The sequence below is a fragment of the Rattus rattus genome, chromosome 15 (genome assembly GCF_011064425.1).
Source record: "Rattus rattus isolate New Zealand chromosome 15, Rrattus_CSIRO_v1, whole genome shotgun sequence".
Classification (NCBI taxonomy): Eukaryota; Metazoa; Chordata; class Mammalia; order Rodentia; family Muridae; genus Rattus; species Rattus rattus.
The window spans coordinates 31,015,395-31,038,659 of NC_046168.1; the positions used below are offsets into that span (position 1 = coordinate 31,015,395).

The 23,265-nt window shown below is 45.5% G+C and overlaps 1 protein-coding gene across 1 annotated transcript in view; it reads right to left on the reverse strand.

The window, feature by feature from the left end:
• Ttc39c (tetratricopeptide repeat domain 39C) overlaps positions 1–23,265 on the reverse strand; it is an 86,597-nt gene that overhangs the window by 50,005 nt on the left and 13,327 nt on the right. The window contains exon 2 of the mRNA XM_032885466.1: positions 261–309. Coding sequence (XP_032741357.1) covers positions 261–309 — 49 coding nt within the window. The remainder of the gene's footprint in view (positions 1–260; positions 310–23,265) is intronic.

Sequence of the window (23,265 nt, forward strand, 5' to 3'; positions counted from 1 at the left end):
TTTTATTTTTTTTTTCTTTTTTCTTTTTTTCGGAGCTGGGGACCGAACCCAGGGCCTCAAGCGCTCTACCACTGAGCTAAATCCCCAACCCCACACATTTTATTTTTATACTCGGGTGAGAACATTCATCTCCCAGACGCTAGTTACTGGGCAATAACTCCAGGTCGTCTTTAACAGTGTGTCTATGCAGCCGGCAGGCAGGCAGGCATCGCTGTCAATTTGTTTTCGTGACAGCAACGTCTCTTTTGATATCAACTCACCAGAAAGCTGACGAAGCTCGCTCCAAAACTCATTAGTGGGCTATGATTTCTGTTAAGGAAACAAACAAAAATATTTCACTGGATCTTATTTTACAGGTGTTTTAAAAACAGGATGTGAGGTAAGCAGGCAGACAGAATCACACCAAGCTGACAAGCTGAGGTACGTCCTGGCTCTACCCCAGGAGAGATTTCATCCTTGATTCTTCAAAAGCAAGTATGGAGCTGACAGTAAATATAGAGAAATACGTGGATTTGCTAGACCATGGCAAAGGAAGGAGTGACCTGCTTCTTAAAGTGTCAAGCTGGATCCAAGCTCTACATATACAGGGGCGGGGTGGGAGTGCAGGCCTGCAGTGCCAGTGTGGGGGTGGGGGTGCAGGCCTGCAGTGCCAGTGTGGGAGTGGGGGGTGCAGGCCTGCAGTGCCAGTGTGGGAGTGGGGGGTGCAGGCCTGCAGTGCCAGTGTGGGGGTGGGGGTGTAGGCCTGCAGTGCCAGCATGGGGGTGGGGGTGCAGGCCTGCAGTGCCAGTGTGGGTGTGGGGTGCAGGCCTGCAGTGCCAGCGTGGGGGTGGGGGTGCAGGCCTGCAGTGCCATACAGGGGTCAGGGTGGGGGTGCAGGCCTGCAGTGCCAGCGTGGGGGTGGGGGTGTAGGCCTGCAGTGCCAGCATAAAGGTGGGGGTGCAGGCCTGCAGTGCCAGCATAGGGGTGGGGGTGCAGGCCTGCAGTGCCAGTGTGGGGGTGGGGGTGCAGGCCTGCAGTGCCAGCGTGGGGGTGGGGGTGCAGGCCTGCAGTGCCAGTGTGGGTGTGGGGTGCAGGCCTGCAGTGCCAGCGTGGGGGTGGGGGTGCAGGCCTGCAGTGCCATACAGGGGTCAGGGTGGGGGTGCAGGCCTGCAGTGCCAGCACTTGGGACCACAACAGAGGCTTACCTAAGCCAGCCATAAGCAAGATCCTATGTCAAAACGAATGAAACAGAAAACACCTAACAAAGTCAGTCTTATTTGTAGACCACCCCAAGGTTGAGAACACCTTCCTAGGACCCACTAATTGCCAATCGTGACACACAGGCATCACCAATCCTGTAGTAAGCACAAGAGGAAAGCAAGCCAGTGCTAAGTGAGCCAGAAAACACAAGAACATCAAGTCTTCGATCCAACCTAAAAGCCAATACAAAAGTCCAGTCTCCATAAATTGTAAGAGGAAAAGGAAGCCATGTGCTCTTCAATAATAATAAGAAGTCACTAACTTTTCACTATGCAAACACATGGCCATTGTATTAACAACAGAAGTGGTGTAAAAACTTACTATCCCACCCTCCGCTAAAATTTACATTGTGCCCGATGTGAAAAGGGTTGTGTATCTGTGTGGAGCACATGTGTGCATGTGTGTGTAAGTGCATGAGTGTATGTAAGAGAGGGAAAGTAAGCCCCCGTCCATCTGACATCCCACCTCTGCCTGAAGAACCACCTGCGTGGACACGACCGCAGGCCATGAGACAGACTGACTGCCACGCGTGTCTCCTTCCTTTCCTGCAGGGCTATGCTCGGCTGTGTTGCTGGGGAAGACTCCACAGTTAAAGTTCTTTTGAATGCTAACCTCTCCTAGTATCTTTTCCCCATCTACCTGTACTTCTGCTCACCCTACGGCTGCCTTCAATTGCTCCCCACCCCCCGCCCCGAAAAGGATGCTTAAATCAACTGCAGCAACAAACAGGAAGGTGGGCTCACCTGTCAAGCCCAAGGCAGCACTCAGACCCTAACCTTATCTGGGAGGTGTCACGTCTACAGCGCCCTCCAAACATACGCTGCTCATTCTCGGTCCACAGCACTACCCAGAGCTTAGATGTGGCACAGGCTTTTAGTTCCTGTATTAACTGCATCCTGCAACCATTGGAGGATTGGGTCAGTGAGGGAGTGAGGTCCCTGCTCTCAAGGACAGATGCATTTGATGGATTTCAACACAGCGATGGCCGCTCTGCTTCCCCATCCCCTGACTAGAGCTCAGCCACTGCTACTTTTGCTTCATGATCTTGGCTAAAATTAGCTTCCTGAGAGCCACAGGGATTAATTATTCATGGCGTCAAGTCTCCTTCCCGTTACCATCTTATCATTCAAATGGAAGAAAATATTCTGGCAGCTGTCCAGCAGAGGTGCTTTCCCTCCCTGAGGTGCTGCCCACCCACCATGCAGCACGGGCACACCAGGCACACCCAGATCTCCATAAATTGTGTAAGAGGAAAACGAAGCCATGTGCTCTTCAATATTGATAAAAAAAAGTCACTAATTTTTCACTATGCAAATACATGACCATTATATTAACAACAAAAGTCATGCAACAACAACTGCTGTCCTGTCAGCCCTGTTTGCAGCAAGGCTCAGTCCGCCCAGGTTCCACCCAGTCTTTAACGTCACATACCTCAAGTGACCTAACAGTAACTTACTTCATTTACTTAACTCTGGCCGTACACATGTCCCTACACAAAACATGTCTTGGGGATTTTAAAATGAATCCAGAGATCTGAGGGTATATATACAGGACAAGTAGGCTCTGTTTTTCTACAATAGTGGAGACACAGTTTTGTGATACAGGACAAGGTACAGTAAAACCAATGACTTACTAATTAATAACATTTTCCTTTATTTTTTTATTTTCTGATTATGTTTTGCCTGCATATCTCATATCTCTGCAGCACATGCATGCAGTGACTGAGAAGGCCAGCAGAGGGAGCTGGAGCTCAGGGAACTGAGTTACAATGGTTATGAGGCCCTGTGTGTGCTAGGAACTGAATCCGGGTCCTTTGGAAAAGCAGCTGGTGCATTTACCCACCAAGCCAGTTCAGAATACAAACTGCAGGAATTCATGCAAACTCAGTGTATAGATTCAGTCTTTAACAATGGCCCTGTTCCCTAGTTCTGTCCCCTGCAAAGTTGAGAAACAATGTTCCCTGCCCAGCTGTGCTCATGCCTAGCAGCCGTGTGGGTCGTCAGCACTCCTGAAATACCCTGCAAACACTGTGTCTCCTCCACAAGAAGCCACACAGGCTCCAGATGAGGTGCAAGAAGAGCCTGGAGTGCACAGCCACAGAACAGAGTAAAGGATTTTAAGACAAAGAGTAGAGTGTATATATTTTGCCAGTTTGAAATCTTCATCATACAACAAAAAGAGACCAGCAGTCTGCAATGGAACCAGGGTATCATCTAAAATGAGAGGGGGATGGGGAGGGGAGAGGAGGAGGGAGAGGGAGACGGAGGGGAGATGACAGCTACACCTGGAATCCCAACACTCAGGAGGGGAAGGGGGGATGGAGAGGGTCTGGGTTTAATGCCACCCTCTGCTACACTGAGTCTGAAACCAGCCTGAACTACAAGAGACTATGTAAAAAAAATACAGTAGTGACGGGAATAGTGAGAGCTAAAACTGGTCAAAGTCCTTCACTGTAGAAACAGGAGTGCTGTGAACAGAGTGACAGTATTCTTTTCTGAGACAAAGAAATGAAGGGTTTTCCCAGTAAGTATGTGGTATTTACATAGTTGTGCACACATACGCATGTGACATTAACAACAGAAGAAGAAGCCATCACTGGAGAGTGCTGTGGGTGTGGGAAGTGGTGGCGGGAGGAGTAGCTAAAGGGATGAAGGGGAGGGAGAAGGAAACGAATGTGATTATTTCAATTAAAAATATATTTAAAAATAAAAATAAAATCGAAAGTGTGTGTGGTGGGGGTAGGGGACGGACAGCCGAGCCTGCACAGTGCCAGTGTCACACACCGCATGGACACCCCCACAGTTACTCCCCGTTCAGAAGGACAAGGCGCCGCTCAGTCAGTGTGCTAGCTCCAAACGCTCCTTGAGATTTGGCTGTGGCCTCTGCAGCTCTCAACAGGGGAGGCAAGATGGACTGACAGTCAGAACGCAGGCAGACTCTGCCTCTGTGCCAAGCTGAGGGCCAGCAGGAGCCATCTGTGGTTCAGGGCTAGCAGAAGACCAGACCCAAAGAGTACAGGGACAGACTCGGATAGGAGGTTTCACTCCAAGGTACCTCCTCCTGTTTTTTTTTAAATATTTACTTTAAATTCTGTGTAAACAGTTTGTCTGCAGGGTAAGCAGATGTGTGAGCGCTGGTGCTCTGTGGGCCCAGAGAGAAATACAGACTCTTAACTGCTGGGCCACCTCTCCAGTCCCTGTCTGATTTTTTTTCTAAACAATAAAAGCAAATGATTTAGAGAGCTCGCTTTTTTTTTTTTTGTTTGTTTGTTTTTTTTTTTTTTTTTTTTCTTTTTTTTTTTTTTTTTATTAACTTGAATATTTCTTATATACATTTCGAGTGTTATTCCCTTTCCCGGTTTCCGGGCAAACATCCCCCTTCCCCCTCCCCTTCCTTATGGGTGTTCCCCTCCCGTCCCTCCCCCCATTGCCGCCCCCCCCAACAGTCTAGTTCACTGGGGTTCAGTCTTAGCAGGACCCAGGGCTTCCCCTTCCACTGGTGGAGAGCTCGTTTTTATATCAGCTGCAGGCAATAGACACAGGAACTTTACGCATGTTCTTTAAAGGACGGACGGACTGAAGGAAGGGGAGGACAACCAATAAGCCTTTAGTCTCTCAAACACGACAGCCATTTTCTTATGATTTTAGCTAAGTCGCACCTTAAACAAAGTTTCTGTTTCTAACGGAAGATGATTCCTTTACTAAGCTGGCTGCACAATGCTGTCAAGAACAATAATAAACGGATTTATGATAGGAATTTGATGAGGTGGGAGCTGGAAGCTGGTGCACCCCACCGAGCTTACCTGTGTTCAGTTTGTCACGTCCTGCATCTCAAGCTCTCCGACCACGGTGTGGGAAAGCTGCTACCATGCTAGCATGGGGGCCTCAGCCAGCCCCCATGGTGGGGCAGCATCCCTAAAGGAAGCATGCGGGCAGCTACTGTCTGAGAGCCCGGAATGCTCACCTAGCACTACACAAATCCTCGACACTCATTCCAAGACGGCCAGGGAAGGTGGAGACATTCCCAGCTGGACCATCTGACAGATGCTTGCCGAGGAGAGCCTCTTCATGTGTGAGGAGGGATCTGTGAGTGCGCACAGCCTTGTCAGGCTTAAGGCTTGATGAAGTCTCTCAGGCTTTGCTCCGCCCAACCTGGAGAAAGGCCCCCAGCGTGAATTAAATAATGGGGGTCAACATCCCCAAAGCAGCACAGGGTCTCAATCTTCATCCCAGAGTTTATCAGAAACATGGTTTATACTCACTACAGCCATTTTCAAAGGGCCCAGCAGGTAAAGACCTTCTGCCAAGACTGGAACTTGAGTTCTAGCCCTAAGACTGACATGTTAGGAGAGAACCGACTGCCTCGAGGTGTCCCTGACTTCCACAAGCATGCTGTGGCGTGTCCCCACACCCCTAACACACAACAAATGAGTAAAAGTTAGGAAAAAGGAAGACTCTAGGCCAACGGAACAGAGAAAATGTCTCCTTTCCGATGGCAGCTAACAACATTCAATGTAAAGTCCACTTAGAAGGAATTTTTCTAACTTAATTTGTAGTAGAAAAATACTCAGAGGGGGAAAAACTAATTTGTTCTGAAAGCATCTCTGTTTAAAGCACTCCTGATCCTCCCTTTACTCATTAGCATCTCTAGAGAGCTCCAGCAGGGCAGCATCTGAAGCATGTCCCTTCTGAACCACACAGGGACCAGAGGACAACATCCTAAAAACATGAGATCACCGTGGTGTGATGGCCATTCCACTCACTAGGCTCCATCCTCCGATGCCGAGAGACGGAAGCACACAGTCTAACTCTGGAGCCCGCCCACGTCACCATCCCACCTTTAAAAATGCATGGTCCACTTCTGAGGAAGGATTAAAATGTCAGCGCTAGGGTTGGAAATACACCTCAGCTGACAGAATGCTGCAAGGCCCTGTGCGTGATCACCACTGCTCAGGAGTTCAAGGTCGTACTCAGTTACACAGTGACTGGGAGACCAAACTGGACACACAAGCCTGCTGCAGATAATAAAACTAAATAACATCTCCAAGCTTGATTTGAGGTGATTAAGGCCACTGGGGGACAAAAGTCCCAGCAGGCTTTTCTAGGGGTGGAGCCTGCCAGAGACACCTACTGGGCAACAATGGTGTGAGTACTACGGGAATAATCAACCACTTTCTGACTGGACTTGCGTGACCCGCTCCAGAAGACGGAATTAATGCTCAACAGATACAAAAACCTGGTCAAAGTGCCATGGGCGGCCTTGTCTTAGGTCTCAGGGACAGTTACTGTTGTCATGTTTCCAGGCAGTCACACCGTCAAGCTGCTTCCCCAGTATGCTCACACCCGTAGAGGAGCGCTGCTCTTCACCTGTCACAGAAGCTCCTTTTGCGGTGGGAAGCAGTCATAACTCGTCAAAGAATTCAACCTAAGTGGGTATCTACCAAAGCTACCCCCAGCTGCAGGGACACGGGGGAAGACACGGCAGATAAAATGTAAGAGCTGAGGAGTCGGTAGGGATGCTGTAAAATGGCATGGCTACTGCACTCATGGACCCTCGGTTGCTACAAGGCAGACAGCCAGCATTCCAATAGGGACATGGGAGGAGCTCAGCAGGTCCCACCTCTAGCTGGGGACAACTGACAACTGATGGCTGCTGTGAGGAATGTCCCCACTGGTGTATGGGCACCGGTAGGTTGCCCAGGTCCTGGTGGACGGTGCTATATCCATGTGCATGCAGGCAGCACCAGTTGGACTCGGTGGTTATTAAAAAGAGGAGGAGGAGGAGGAGGCATAAGAGGAGGAGGAGGAGGACATAGAGGTTGGAGGGAGATGTGCTGGGTTAGGTGTGATCAAGATCTGTTTGGTGCTAGGAACAGGGACACTGATAGTTTGGAGCAGGCTGGGCCAACAGGATGTGAGAAACAGGACTCTGGACCTCCTCCCCACAGAGGAGCAGGATAAGCCCGGATGCTCCAATGCGATGGCACCTCAATAAGCAGAAGTAGGCCTTTGATGTTTGCTTTCTCCAGACAAGAGTTGTGGGCAGTGCAGTCCTGTGATGTGCATGATGAAGGATAACTACCCGGGTGTCCCTTATGCACAGTGTACAGGCATCAAGTCATAACTACTCCACAATGCCCACCAATATTATATGCCAACTGAAAAACCTTCAAGATCAATCATTAGAATAATGACGGATGATGACTCGGGCTTCACTGCTGTGAAGAGACACCATGACTGAGGCGACTCTTGTAAAGGCAAACACTTACTGGGAGCCGGCTTACAGTTTCAGAGGATCAGTCCCTTATCATCATGCTGGGAAGCATGGCAGCCATGGTCCCAGCGGAGCCCGGAATTCTACTCTTGATCCAAAGGCAGTCAGGAAGGACTGGAATTCCACACTGGATGGAGCTTGAGCATAGAAGGCCTCAAAGCCCGCCTACATTCTGACACACTCATCAAGGCCACACCTATTCCAACAGGCCATACCTCCTAATAAAGCCACTCCCTGCAGCCAAGCATTGAAACACAGGAATCTATGGGGGCCAAGCCTATTCAAACCAGATGACTGTGGCAAGTTACTCCTCACAGCCTTAGATGAACTCTAAGAAGGCAGATCTATGACCATGTCACTCAAATACCCAGCTCACCTTTAAATCTCTAGTACCTCACGCTGGGCCAGGAGAAATGCCTTGCTCTCCGGCCTAGGGCTTTGGCATACAGCATCCCCACACAGGCTACTGGCCAAGTCCTCTCCTTCCTCAACAGCTCCTGCTCAGCCTCCAGGCTTCTACACGAACACTCATTCCATACTTTTCCTGGTCTCCTGGATGAGGGTAGGAGCCTCCTCTGGGATCTTTATTCTGCTCAGCCCTCACCCTTCAGAACATGTCGCACCAGCCTGGTGCCGTGCCAGGGTCTGGGGTGAGTAAGTGCATGAGTGGATGAGGGAACGAACACAAATCCTGGGTCTGGTACTGGAGGAAGCTCTGTCCCCCATCACCATCCACTGCTGTTTCTGCATCTTCCCCATCGTCCACTGCTGTTTCTGCATCTTCCCCATCACCCACTGCTGTTTCTGCATCTTCCCCCATCACCATCCACTGCTGTTTCTGCATCTTCCTGTGCTCGAATACTGTTTATGAGTAAAGATGCTAGCTAAAGTAGTGTCTGCAGAGAGCAGGTCTACTGAGGGGATCTACTGAGGGGAGTGAGGAATAATGAAGTATTTTAAGTAAACAGAAGTCCTTAGCCCTGAGAGGATTCCTTCTTGCCAGTCTTTGGAGCACATAAATTGCTTAAAATGATTTCCTGCCTCTCCCAAGAGCTCCCTGATGCTGTCATTCTGAAAAGAACAGTCCTTACCCACGAGGCTAAATATAGCCTAAATGGACATCACACGGCAGCTCTAGGAGCCAGTCTCCTTTACAGTGAAATTGTAAAGTCTTTAAGTTTTCAAACACATCCTAACTACATAGTTGTACACTCATACCTTATGTGTAACTATAATTTTATAATGCAATGGCTTACAGTATGGGCAATATGGTGGGATTGCCCTCACCTGTAATCCCAGCCCTTGGTGATGCTGAGTTCCAGGCCAGCTTAGACTACAGTGTGGTTTTGGTCAGCCAAGGCTACAGACAGAAACCATCCTAAACAAACAAAACAAAACAAACAAACAAAAAAACAAACAAATGCCAACACCGACAGAATCCAACCTAAAGGTTTAAATAGTATTTTTCAAAATATACTCCAGAGATTAATGCTTTTAAAATAAAGTTATTCAGAAAGTCTTTCAGGATACTCATATTCCTTCTAACGTGGGCTCCACGGGGATTTTGGGTTGAAATCCTAGTTAGACAAGCTACTTCTTAAAGATAGGTATTATTAGATTAGGTTTGTTTCAGGAGAGTACAGAGATTACCTGAATCATGTGGGGATTTTCACCCATGGTTCAGAACTGAGGGAAAAACTAGTCACTGGCTCCAAGTAGAGAATTGTGATATCTACAAGTTATTAAGGTTAAATAAAAATCTGTGGCTCCGGGTAGAGAGCTTGACAGATTGATATATTTTGGGCTAAAGTGCTGGTATGACAAGTTGCTTATTGATATTGGAATTGATAGAAGGTTTTAGTTTGTTTTGTGAATTACCCCGCTAAAGGCCATATGGCTCGTTGATACTGGCTAGTGAGGGTTTATGGATATTTTTGATATTTATCGTGGGTTCCACGGGAATTTTGGGTTAATTTCCTGATATGACAGATTACAAAAGCCTATCAGGCTCATTGTTTAACACTATTGTTTAACTTACTTCCTTCTTTAAAATTGTTTAATCTTCATAATGGGTGTGACTTTGAGTTTTATAGTTATATTATTATTCTGGGGGAGAGTACAAGATACAAGCTTTTCTCATTACAGACTAAGGAACACAGTATTTTGGGAGAAAGGTTTTGTTTTTGTGTTTTTAAAAACAGTGACTAGGCTCTGGAAACCTCACAGAGTGTGAAAAACTAGATTCAAGAGAATCAAACAAAAAGATATCTCGATTCTAAACTTTTGTCTTGAGAGTTGTATTTTACAGAGTGTGCCTACTTGGATTCCTGGTCTCAAGGACTCTCAGCTGGGTCCAGTCAGGACACACATCAGGTTACAGCACTTGCTTCACTCTTCCTACCCCCTACCTCCCAGGGATATCTCAACACCCACGTACAGCTTGAAGAAGTTACAGAAGAGTCGTCGCCCCAATGCCCTGGACTTCTCGGGGGCTGAAAGTGGTTATTCTAAGGTTGTTTTTATGAGGAACCTAGAAATGGTTGTAATTTAACAGGGAGAAATTAGCTAGATTGAGTTGTACAGTCATAATCTCATTTGGATACTAAGCTAAAACCATATCTGTGCTTTGGTATAGCATTTATTTGTTAAAAAGTTTTAAAAGTACAAGGTTTAGAGCCAGTCCTTCTATTGATGCCATTACAAACTTCTGAGTTGGTTACACATGTGAGTAAAGGGCCAAATAGCAAATCCGTGGCTCTGAGTTTGTTAGAGTACTTTCCAGGTAATAAGAGGGTTAACGGACAAAGTCCAGATTACCTTATATAGACAGATGGTTTTCAAAAATGTCAGGAATTCACTAAATATGAGGTTTAAAGTTATTTATCTCTTGTTGAGACATATCTGCTCCTAACAGTTCCCCTTTGGCGGATTTAACAAAGAAATTGAGCATCTCTCCATCCAGGTGAGGTAATACTTTGTGGCTAGGCAGCCACTGGGCAGAAACTGCCTGTTTCATCTGCAGACTAATACTGTCCAAATAGAGACACCTTATGCAGAATAGTTGACTGATAAACCCTGCCAAGACAGGGTGATCAGCCCTTCAAAAATCTGCATTTCAAGAGTCTGTCAGTTGATTTTGGGCCAGAAGGCTGAAGACTTGCACTCACATGTTACAAACAGAGGGCTGTGCTAGTGGAGATTTGTCTCTACAACCTCTCAGTTCTGGAAGCCGTGTTAGGCTTCCTATGTGTATAGATATTTGGTCATTCTCAGATTTCTGAGGAGGTTGAAGACTGAGTACAGTCTCATAGTCTATCAGGCTGTTAAACTTTGAAAATACATATTTATATTTTATTAGATAGTTATCAGATAGTATACAAGCTAGCCAGGATATAACAGATTTTAAGGCTTTCTTTAGCTGGAATGGATAACTAAATGTTCTGTTTAACTGATAAAATGTTGGACTGGGTATTAGGTGTATTTATGCTTTTAATTACAAAATTAAAGTTGTGCTCAGCTTATATTTTAGAGAAAAGTTAGACAAAAGGGTGAAATGTAGGATGATGTCATACAGCTGAAGGCAGGTACAAGATAGAACGAGGCCTGTCATTGGACGAGAAGGAAGGATGGGCAGGAGAGAAGTCTGAGGAAAGAGGAGGAGACTGGCAGAGGAGAGAAGTACAGAGAGAACATGGAGGCAGATGTTAGGATTCCACTCTACACCTTTACAGGTTGTTGTGAATATTCTTAAGGGATGGATGTGTATAGATCTTATATATCTTATCAATCAATTATATCTTATCAATTGGATCAAAGGTTATTAGGCTGTGTGTTCTTTCATGTGGCAATTTAAGTTTAAGAGGGTTTGTGGTGGTGGAGGCACTGGGCTGCCACGGAATTGATATGTTTCATGCCAGATATTTCTGGCATGGCAGCAACCTGCCTTGGGAACTGGATAGGTAAAGAGATTTTTGCCAGGCTCAGAGAGAAGCCTTTGGCAGTGTGAAATGGGATGGAGCAGAGCGCGTGAGGTGCTTTGCTGACTGAGATGAAGATGTCTACCAGATATCTTGGGGCACCGCAGTAATCTAGTGCGGGGTAAAAGACAGCATTTTACTTTTATAATTTTACAACAATGGCCTACCCCAGGAGGAGGGCATGTGTATGACGTGCCATCCCAGCCGCTCACTGTCCACATGGCTCTGTAACACTGTCACACAGGTTATTCACCACTGAACTTCAGAATGCACCTGGAAACATGCAATGTGCTTATTTTCCAAAGTCGATGGCTTGTTTGTGCCACGCAATTAAATTAAATTTCACATTTCTACTGTAGCAGAGGCATGATCAGATCACCAAGTCATACATGCAGTCATACATGCAGTCCTTGCTGTTTATCAATGTGAACTGTTGACAGAATGACCAAAAGCACTGCTTACCAAGAAAAAAATAAGCGGCACTGTCTCCCCCAAGCCCGGCTTAAAGACTCATGTTCTTCCATCAAGTCCCTCAACTGGCCCTGTTTTTAATATAACATTATTAGTTTTTTAACAATATGTGAAGACTCTAAACCCTAGCAGTAGGCATCCCCTTCTTCAGTTGCTTTATCAATTATTAATTACCCAATTAAGCCACAAGCATGCAGGGCTGATTTTGCTCCTGCCACAATACACACGGCTTTCCTCTGAATGCGCTCTGCTCTCTTGCAACAGAAATACACAAGGGATGGCAGGACAGCTCAATGGGTAAAGACTAAGCTTGACCTGAATTCAGTCCTGGCACCTTTGGGGTAGGAGGAAACTTAGTCCTACAAGCTGCTCCCTGATTTCCATGTGTGCTGTGTGTGCCACATGAACATCCTCATGAATAATTAAAATATAGAGAAAATTTTTAAAAGACACAGTTAAAGAAAGGAGGAAGATGAAAGAATGGGAAAGAAATGGAAGGGGAGAGAAAAGGAGACACGCTGTAAGTCTAAGAGTGACATGTATATTTTGATTTTTCCCCCCCAGAACAAGTGACAGTAAGTACACATTCAAGTTAGGCAAGTCGTATACATGACATTTCATAACTTATGAGCGTCTCTGAAGTTAAAACTTTAAGCTAAGGTTTTAAATACATGCATACAGTGGCAAAAGTTCAATGTACTAGAGAACTGGTACTTGGGGACAGCCACACAGTCCAGTAAAGCATCAGGTACACTACACGAGGTGAAAATCAGGCTAGATACGGTGGCGAACATCATTAATGTCATCACTCAAGAGGCAGAAGCAGGTGATCTGTGTGAGTTAGGGGCCAGCCTGGTCTACACAGTGAGGGCTATATACTGAGACCCTATCTCAAAACAAAACAGTAACAACAAAAAAAGCAAAACAAAATCTAAATTATTTGAAGCAAAAAGAAAACATATTCAAATGGGCTTTGCTCCCTGCAGATGTGTGGGAAACATCTTATTTATCCCTGTGCACTCAAAGGTATAGCCAGAACATCTATACTGGGACAGGGAAATTAATGCCCAAACTTGGAAAATCTCTCTCTCCTTCCCTTCCCCCACCTCTGACGTTTCTAAGAGTATACCCCGAAGGAATGAACTGCAGAGCAGCTCAGGAGAAGAGGGTAACACGTGTGGATTGTTACATAAGTTGTCTACTCACTACGTTATTAACCCACTTCTTATAAAAACACAGTCCTAACTAGGGAAACTCACTCTAGAGTGCCCGAGAAGGCAGACTTTAAAGTTTTGAGCTGATCACGGAAGTGTGATACTACGAGCAAGATAAGCTGCCTCTCAGTCACACGTGTGAGCCCGATGGACGACATGCCCTGACACGGATACATAAGCAAATCAGAAAGGGAGGCAGTCTGAAACTTTCAAGCACACCTGTCACCTGTCATTATGGCTTTTTAAAAATGCAGAACACAAAACAACAGGCTAAAATGATAAGCTACACAAGACAGTTACAAGTAAACAAGAACAATGTTGCTTATGATCAACGGCCGGCAAGGTGATTTCCTGTAGTGTTAAAGGCTGATACGCACGTCATCTAGTTTCTCGTGCAAAGTCTCACAAAGGTTGTTTAAGAACCTCTATGTGCCAAGGACTATTAGAGGCACTAGAATAAGGGCTCTTGTGGTATTATTTTTAAATTACCTGTCACCTACCTGTATATCTAACTTTCTAATTAAACTATTAAGTAAGGGCTGAAGAGATGGCTTGGAAGCTAAGAAAACCCAGGATCCACATGGTAATTCACATCTACAACTCCAATTTTAGGGAATCTGATGTCCTCTTCTGGTCTCTGAGAACACAAGGCACAAGTGATACACAGACATACATGCAGCGAAACACCCACACAGGTTTTAAAAATGCTTTTAAATATAAATATATTTAATAATATTATTTATAGGGGTTGGGGATTTAGCTCAGTGGTAGAGCGCTTGCCTAGCAAGCGCAAGGTCCTGGGTTCGGTCCCCAGCTCCGAAAAAAAAGAAAAGGAAAAAAAATATTATTTATATATATTAAATTTATTTAAAGTTTGAAATATATTTTTAATTAGAGTAAATAATAAAAATAATATATTTTATAATTTCAATTTATATACTGAAAATATATATATAATTAAACTTGCAGTGTTGCAGTGTAGTAAATAAGGTACAGCTTTATTTATAGCAGATACCTACAATGGTACCCACAAGAAGTCTGATTTAAATATTAAAACTATCCTCAGGTTCATCAACAAAGCAAATAGCCTGCTGCCTCCTCTCCTGTGATGACATAATCCTAACCGTAAGGAGCAGATGGGACAGACTGTTCCACTTCAGCACATGAGTCAGTCAACAGGAACATTTCCACAGCTCAGAATATCATCACTGTGGGACACACAACTGCCAGAGAAGCTGCCCCCCACCCCTGCTACCAAGACAATAACCCCTGGGAAAGAGAAGTCCTGATCAACATATTGACAAGTGAGACGCAGAAGGAGCCCAGCACCCATGCAGAGGATGCTGAGTCTGACCGTGATAACAGCTATCAGGGGATAAAGGGCGCAGAGGCAAAGCTCACAGGCCCGGCTTATGGGATCCGAAGTTCTCAGGTTCTTGTGTTTGGAACCCACAGGCTGATATATTGGCACACATGGTCTTCACTAGGAGGTGCTGTTTTAGGAGACTCAGAATCTTCAGGAACTCTGGTCAGTGAGAGGGGTGATACAGGATGCAGCCCAGCGACTCCCTCTTGATCAGCAATATAGGATTCCCATTCTCACACCCCCACTGCCAGGAAGCCTGCTGCTGCAAACGGTGAGACGGTTTGAATACAAATGGCCCATATACTCATGTTGGGCTCTGAGGTCTCCAAAGCCCAAGCCAAGCTCAGGGTCACTTTCTTCCTGCTGCCTGGACATAGGGATGTAGAACTCTTAGCTACTTCTCCAGCACCATGTCTGCCTGAGAGACACCATGCTTCCCACCATGATTAAACCTCTGAAATTGTAAGCAAGCCTAAATTAAATTAGATGCTTTCCTTTATAAGAGTTGCCCTGCTCATGGCATCTCTTCACAGCATAGAACCCTGACTAAGAACTCTGACCCAGGCAGAACCTTCCTCCTGTAAGGTGTTGCTGTCAGTTATTCTGTCCAGTCAACCAGAAAGTAAACGCTATGTTTTCCCTACTCACACTAAGTTATAGGTGGGAACATTAGCAGTGACAAATGCTTACTGCTAGGCCACCAACCCTGAAGCCATGCTATGAGGACCCCCAGGTGCTATTCTGGAACTCACTGAAGCCTTCCAGGAGCGAGGACCACAATTAATTTTGTTTATTTTTTCTTTTAAGTCACAAAAGAGCAGAGATGTAGGGCAGAATGGCTTGCATTTCAGGAAAATAGTCCTTTTGTAGATTCTCACTAAGGTGGAGGGCCTGGAGGTCTTCACTGTATATCAAGACCCTAAATGAGGTTAATACCTTCAAGCCATACTCTGACTAGCAAGATCTGACAGGCAACTGATAGGATCTGGGGTTAAAAATGCTGGCATACAGATTTGTGTTCACTACAAATCCAAAACACACGCATACTTCCCTCCCCACCCTACCCCCAAACCCCGTCTCCCAGGTTGAACTTCAGATCTCAGCCCTTGGCCTCTCATGGGCCTTTCTTCTCTGTGCCCTGGTGCTATGCTCTGTTCTTCTCCTGACTTGTCCCAGTAACAGCATCTTGGGCTCCACAACTTAACCCAGGACTGCTCTCAGAAACAGTGCTCCATAGAGACACCTTTCCCTGTGCCAATGCCACCTCTGCCAGACCGCTAACATCCCTACAACCACCTGCCCCTTACTAATTGCCCTCTTCCCTTCCCAAAGTAGGCTCTGTAGTCAATCGGCAAAGGTGTGGAGTTAAGTAACCACCTGCCTCCTCCTCTGGCCATCCTTCTGCCTTTCAACTCTGGAAAAGAGAAATCTGAATTTTCCCAAGATGTCTCCTGTATTATTTATTGCCTACATCCAGGCTGGGCCATACTCATACCAAAATTGATCACACCAGCAAATCTGGTTACAAGCAGTCATCAGTCTCAACCTCTCAATATCTATCATCTGTCTGTCTGTCTGTCTGCCCATCTGCCTGTCTCTCCATCCATCCTACTGATCACCATCATCCCATTTATTTGGGCTGGGAGGAGCCCTTTACTAACTTTACTAACCTTCCCGTGGGTGGAGGAGCCCTTTACTAACTTTACTAACCTTCCCCTGGGTGGAGGAGCCCTTACTAACCTTCCCGTGGGTGGAGGAGCCCTTACTAACCTTCCCGTGGGTGGAGGAGCCCTTACTAACCTTCCCGTGGGTGGAGGAGCCCTTACTAACTTTACTAACCTTCCCGTGGGTGGAGGAGCCCTTTACTAACTTTACTAACCTTCCCGTGGGTGGAGGAGCCCTTACTAACTTTACTAACCTTCCCGTGGGTGGAGGAGCCCTTACTAACTTTACTAACCTTCCCGTGGGTGGAGGAGCCCTTACTAACTTTACTAACCTTCCCCTGGGTGGAGGAGCCCTTACTAACTTTACCAACCTTCCCTTGGGTTGAGCAGTTGTGACTCCAGTCCCTCAGTGTCTAGGTTTAAGACAGTTGGATGAAGAGCAGTGCCACAGGGCAGATTTAATTTTAGTCATTCCTGACACTTAATGGCTTCAATGTCATTTCCGAGTTGAAATCGGGCAGTGTTGGGGATTGAACCCAGAAGTGTGTGCACATATGCAGTATCCACACGTATGCTCACTCACCCATGCATATGCATGTGGAGGCACGAGGGCGATACTGTGTTTTCTTTAACACACTGAAATATGATTTCGAGGCAGGGTCTATCACTAAACCTGGAGTTCACTGTTCTGTTAGACTGGACAGCCAGCTAGCGCCAGGGTCAGCCTGCTCTGCCACTGGTTAATCCAGTCTTATACTCTACCACCGGAACTGGATTACCACTTTATAATTCCACTAATCACAGCATTTTATACTACTTTAGGTCTGCCTTGTAAACCTAAGTCTTTTGTGCCATGGTAAATTCCCACTTTATACAAAATATGGCTGACTAATTGAACATGCCTAAATTCCTAAATATCATTGGGCCTATATTTTATCTATGCAGTAGGAATGCACAGAACATATTGCTTCTTGGGTAATCTTTTTACATTTCAAAATTAAAATCATGTCACATATGTGAGATGATTAAAAAGAAACCAATAATCTGTAAAACACTTTATTTACAAGTAATAACTTACTTATTATTTGTTAATATTTATTATTAGCAAATAATACAAACCTATTTGCAAATAATTTACTGATGGTAATAAATTGTAAGTAGTAAATAATAAATAATTATTAAATAATCTATAACACTTTTGAGGTCTGCCACCATAGAGGAGCATTGACTCTTCAGCCAGACACTCCCATGGCTAGCCATGTTTTACTCACAGACACAAAAATGTTTACTGAAGCAGCAGAGACGGCTCAGGAAATGGTAACCATCTAGTTCTTAGAATAAGTTCTTCACACAAGCGGTGAAGCATTTTATCCCACAGTTAAATAATGATAATTCAGCTAGGAACCATAACACATGCCTTCAATTCCAAGCACTCAGAAGGCAGAGGCAGGCACATTTCTGTGTGTTCAAGGTCAGCTTGGTCTACACGGCAAGTTCTGGGCCAGCCAGAGCTACAGGAGACCCTGTCTAAAAGCCAGCCAGCAAACAAACCACAGAATAAAGGCAATTTACACTTGATTTATATTTATCAACATTGTTAGATTTCATAAATAAAAATGCAAACCACTGTAGATAATCATGTATTTTTAAAACTGAGAACCATATGGTGTCTATGATTAGAAACATGGGGAAATCAAAATACAGACAGACAAGATGCATATCAACTTTGGACATGGAGGCTCTTGGGAGAGGAAAAGGCACACACTGCACTTGGCTGCCAGGGGCAACTGTGCTTGGGTTCTGAAGGGAAAATACAATGGACCTGAGTCTGAGTCAAAGCCAGCCAGGCTGGACACTAAGGTTACAGCACTCAGGCTTGCTGGCCAGCTAGCTTAACCTTATCAGGGAAAGTAGACCAGTGGGAGGCCTTGTCTGAAAACTCTAAGTGGATACCTGAGATTGACCTCTGGCCTCCACACTCACATGCACACATGTGCATTCAACACATAAAAGCCAAAAGTAGTACAAGGTTTAATTTTTCTTTGTAACAGTTGAGTAGCATAGGCAAATCAGGAAACGTGAGAACGAGGTATCTGACCTGTCCCAGCAGGCCCCGTTGTTCCTAACTTAAAGAGGGCGTCCAGTACTCTTCACAGACAGACTACAACAATGCAGTTTTCAATCTCGTGGTGTGGTGTGGTAGACAGCACTGCCAAGGCTTCTCTGGAACTGTCAGCATGCCTTGGGCATTCTCCACAGCCAGTCAGCTACCGGAGCTCTGCCAGACACAAGCCCACTGCCCGGTGGAGCCAAGCATTTCCAGAAGCCACTGTCAGCCCTGTGCTAACTGTTCAGGGTTGACCCCATCACTGGGGAATAGGTTCTTACGGTAATGGACGGCAGGAGAGAGCGGTGCTTTTGGCAGCACCAGAGGCTGGGGGCTCACTCGAAGCCATGGGCATTTTACCGGTGCCTTATGGAAGCCATGGGCATTTTACCGGTGCCTTATGAAATTACATTTGCAAACTGGATTTCAGAAGCAAACACTCGCAGCCCTCTCTCTCCACTAACTCCAATCCTCAGACCTCATTCTTTCTTCTATTCAACTGATTTTACTTTGCTACTTCACTGAGAGATCTCGCTGTCAGGCCCTTTTTCAATTAACCATTACATAATACTTCCTGCAAACTCTAGTTCCTTTTTGTGTAACTATCATACACACAGCAAGTAATTTAGAAGGCAGCCCTGAAAAATATGGTACTACCATTTTCAAATGAATGAGTACAACTGTACACACACACACACACACACACACACACACACACACACACACACACACACACACACACACACATACACACGAAGAGTGGGGGTAGGAGAAATCCAGTTAGCTAATCTGGATCCCTTAAGTCTCTGTATTAACCAGTATTAGAGGGAGAGAAATAGATGTCCTTCACCTATTCAGTGCTCAGTCTAGTTGGCTTTCCTCCTGGATTACTGGCTAATGATCTAGGGATCATTCCCAAAAGCTTTCGTTCCCTTGTCCTTGTGGCTGCAACTATATAATTCATTGTTTACTGTCGAAACAGATGCAAATTGGGATACAAAATGGTAGCATGTAAAAAATAACTACAGGCTTTGGAACACATTGAAAGGGCTTTCAAGAGAGCTTTAGGGTTAGGCTGAGAGGGAGAAAGCCAAGAGGCTTGCAAAACCACTTTAGGGACCATGATACTAAGACTCTGGGGACAATGACAGGTGTGGTTTCAGACCAAAAGCCAACTAGAAAATCTATCCTCAAACTCAAAAGGCAGGCTTTGGCCCTACACCAAAGTCACAACAAAAGGCTCATTGGCCCTTGTTTCATTTTTATAGTAAGTCTGCTTTAACTGGCTTTGGAATGCATCGATTGCTGGTGGCCCCATCCTGGTGGGATGAAGAGAGGGTCTCTGATGTGCTTTGGGACACTCAAGTTCTTTTCCAGCATGCACTTCTATCCCAAGGAGTGTGCAGCCGCTGGTGTAACGTGTCCCAGTTAATGACACAAAACTCCTGTTACTCAATGACTCGAGTTTGCCTGGCTTCCTGTGTTCCTTTTTTCTCCCTTTCCCAGATAGTATCATCTAGATGGTGACCCAGATCCCGAAATCCTCCTATATCCTGCCCCTGACAACCCCAAATCAAATAGAAACCCAAAAGAAGTCCCACAGGCCTACTTCCTGAAGCCTTCCCCACACGTCCCTGGCCCGCTCTACCTGGGCTTTGCAGTGTTTGCTTCCTTCCAAGCTTACATGCGCTCTGCCACCAGAATGAGCCTAAAAATCCAACAACTTCGTAAAGTATAAACTGTATCAGGAGGGTGGGTGTCGGAGAGCTCTTTTGTCCTACTGTGTGGGTACTGGGACCCAACTTGCACTGTAAGATCTGGCAGCCTATGCCTGCTGAACCTAGAAGCTGAAACCTAGAATTCACTTTCTATCATCCAGTTCTTACATTTACATGACTCTTCTACTAAAACCCATCAAAGCTCCCTACCTCCCAGGGACAAAGCCCCCTACCTCCACAGGGACAAAGCTCCCTACCTCCCCAGGGACAAAGCTACAGACTGGTATGTCTGCACATAATAGGAGTCCCCTAATCGACACATGTCAACTTCTTAGTCCCTTCCAATCCATAGCTCTCTGTGCAGCCACAGGGCCACTTCACTCCCCTTTTCACAACCCCTCCCTACTCTGTCCCCTTTTCCAAGGCTCTGGGTCCAAGTTCTGACTGACTGACTGACTGACTGACTGATGGGCCCCAGAAAACAACTCAATTCTCCTGAGTCTTCCCCTTCCTCTGCTAACTGACAGCACCCTTCTTACAGGTTCACAGGGAAGGGTGAGGGGGGACACTCAGCAAGGTCCTCCAAAAGTGACACAGATCCGTATCCCTGTGGCTGTGAGATGAACTGTGTCCCCTCTGCCCACATTTTGCCATCACCCCACCTCCTATTCCCTTCCCCCCACCACTCTAACGCCCAGTGTGGCTGTATCTGAAGACAGAGCTTTCATGAAGAAACTGAAGTCAAACGAAGTCAGAGGAGCAGAGTCCTGCCCTGTCTTCACCTGGTGCTCAGAGAAAAGTCCACATAAGGATTCTTCAGGGAGGTGGCCCTTGGTAAGCCAAGGAGAAAGCTGTCGTTGAATCCCGCCATGCTAATTCCCTATCTCAGACCCTAGCCTCCCAGGTTGTTGGGGAATAAATGTGCTCTGTAGTCACCCAGTCACAAGCATCTTGTTAAGGCCACCTAAGCTGGATAATACACCCACTATGCCTCTTCTCATGATGTGACTCGAAGTGCGTGCAGTGTGGATCTTCTGGGTCTTTGAAAGCAGGGTATACATTGGATTTACTTATATTTCCTCCCAGGATAAGCCAAGATGATCTTAACCCAACAGGTGGTCAATAAATATTTAACTTATAAATGGAAATAATGTTGAAGTTTCAATTATTTTAAAAAAATACACTTCTATAGATTCTGCTGTGTTTTGTCAGGAGAGTGTTAATGTGGGTATGAGTGAAGTGCCCAGGAGGCTGAAGAGGGCATCAGATCCCGTAGAACTGGAGTTCCATGCCCTGTGAGCTGCTATGGGTGCTGAGAGCACAGTGTGGGTCCCTCTGCAAGCACTAGCAACTAGCACTCTCAACTGCTGAGCTAGTATTCCAGAGCCCTGGGTTTGAACTCTAAGAGACAGGTGTTGCTCCTGGATGTTTATATAAGTATCCCAGAAACAAGGCTAGAGTAAACAGCTTTAGGATTAAAACAATTGAGAGGTATCAATTTGTACTTTTACCTAATTATACTGATTAAACACTTAAAGAATCAAATAGGTTTAGCATATACAATTTATCATACTAACGAGAAACTTGTAATTGTTTTGTGTTTTCAAGAAATATTGCAAAACACTAACAGGTAGCGTTGTATGCAATGGTGAATGGCTGAAAACTCTGGTCCAGGATAAGGAACAGGCTATGCATGTCTACCTTCATTGTTGAATGGTAATTCAACAAGCACTAGAAGCATCAGCCAGAATAAAAGGGTAAGGAACAGAAATGAAAGACATTCACTGGAAAACAGTGGAGTTATTGCTATTCAGAGACGACATGATGTTACATGTAGAAAACCCTAAAAATTCCACCAGATTGTTGGAAATAATAAAAATTTAACAAAATTGCAGGATATAAATAACATAAAATCAGTTTCATTTATATACATTGACAATAAAAAACCTTACAAAGATATTTAAAAAGTAATTCCACTGACTTAGCACCAAAAAGATAAAAATACTTAGAAATAAAGTTAACCGAGTGGAAAACGTGTCTGTAGAAATCTAGACAACATATCAGACAGAAATTAAAGAAGTTGCCAGTGTGTGGATGGAAAGGACGCCCCACGTTCACGGACTGGGAGAGTCACTGCTGCTAGGAGGTCATCTACAAACAGCACACTCGCTGCTAAAATGCCAAGGGGATGTCTTTGCAGAAAAAAATCATCTCAAATCACATCATCTCTGACTCCAAACAGTCAAGACCAATCTTTACATGCACAAAGCTGAATGCCACACTCTTCCTCCTACATCTCCCTGTGAACTACAGTTAGCAAGCAGCCAACAGCAGAGGCAGACTATAAAAGCATGGGGCAGATAAAAGCCCAGAAATCCATTCCAGGGCTGCTGACCAAGTGATGTCCAGCAAGGAAGCCAAGACCACTCAACCGAGGACAGGACATCTTCTCATTTCATTTCAACCGGGCATGGGGGGAGGTGCTGGAGCTCGCTGTCTACTCCAGGCTGGCCTTGAAGTCAGAGATTCATCTGCCTCTGCCTCCTGAGTGCTAGGATTAAAGGCGTGTGTCACCAGCAAAGGGAGGGTATTCTCTTCAATGGTGTGATAAAGGCTAGAGGTTAACTTCAGGCGAGGCTCTCAGGTATCAAGTGCTAGTCTTCCGTTCTTGTCTGTCTGTTTGTCCATCCATTCATGTATGTGTTTAGAAAAGTCTTCCCTGTACTGGAACTCACTGATTAAGCTAGACTGGATGGCTACTGAAGTCTAGGGATCCCACTCCCCGTCTCTCTGCCTCCCAGCACACACCATTGCACCCGGCTTTTTTACATGTGAGCTACCAGGAATCAAACTGAGGCCGCCATGCTTGCGTGGCAAGTGGTTTCCTCAGCAAGCCATCTCTGCAGCCCAACAGTGAGCATTTACTGACCACCTCATCCTCATTCACTGCTGTGCTTGACCCACCAACAGTTACAAGGGAAGAGCAGCCATCTGCTACGTAGGTACAAGCCTGCAAAACTCCACTCAGGCTCCTCTAGGTCTCACTCACGTTCAATTATTGCTACATTCTGATGGTCATTTAGAGTTGTTGCTGTGTTCTGAAAATAGTCTGGGAGTAAAACACCAATCATGTATTTTTCCCAAATCACTAACATGTACTAAACACCTTCCAAATACATAGCCATTGCTTCTTCTTTGCCTAAGACATACGAGTAGAAAAGGGATTGGATCATTTC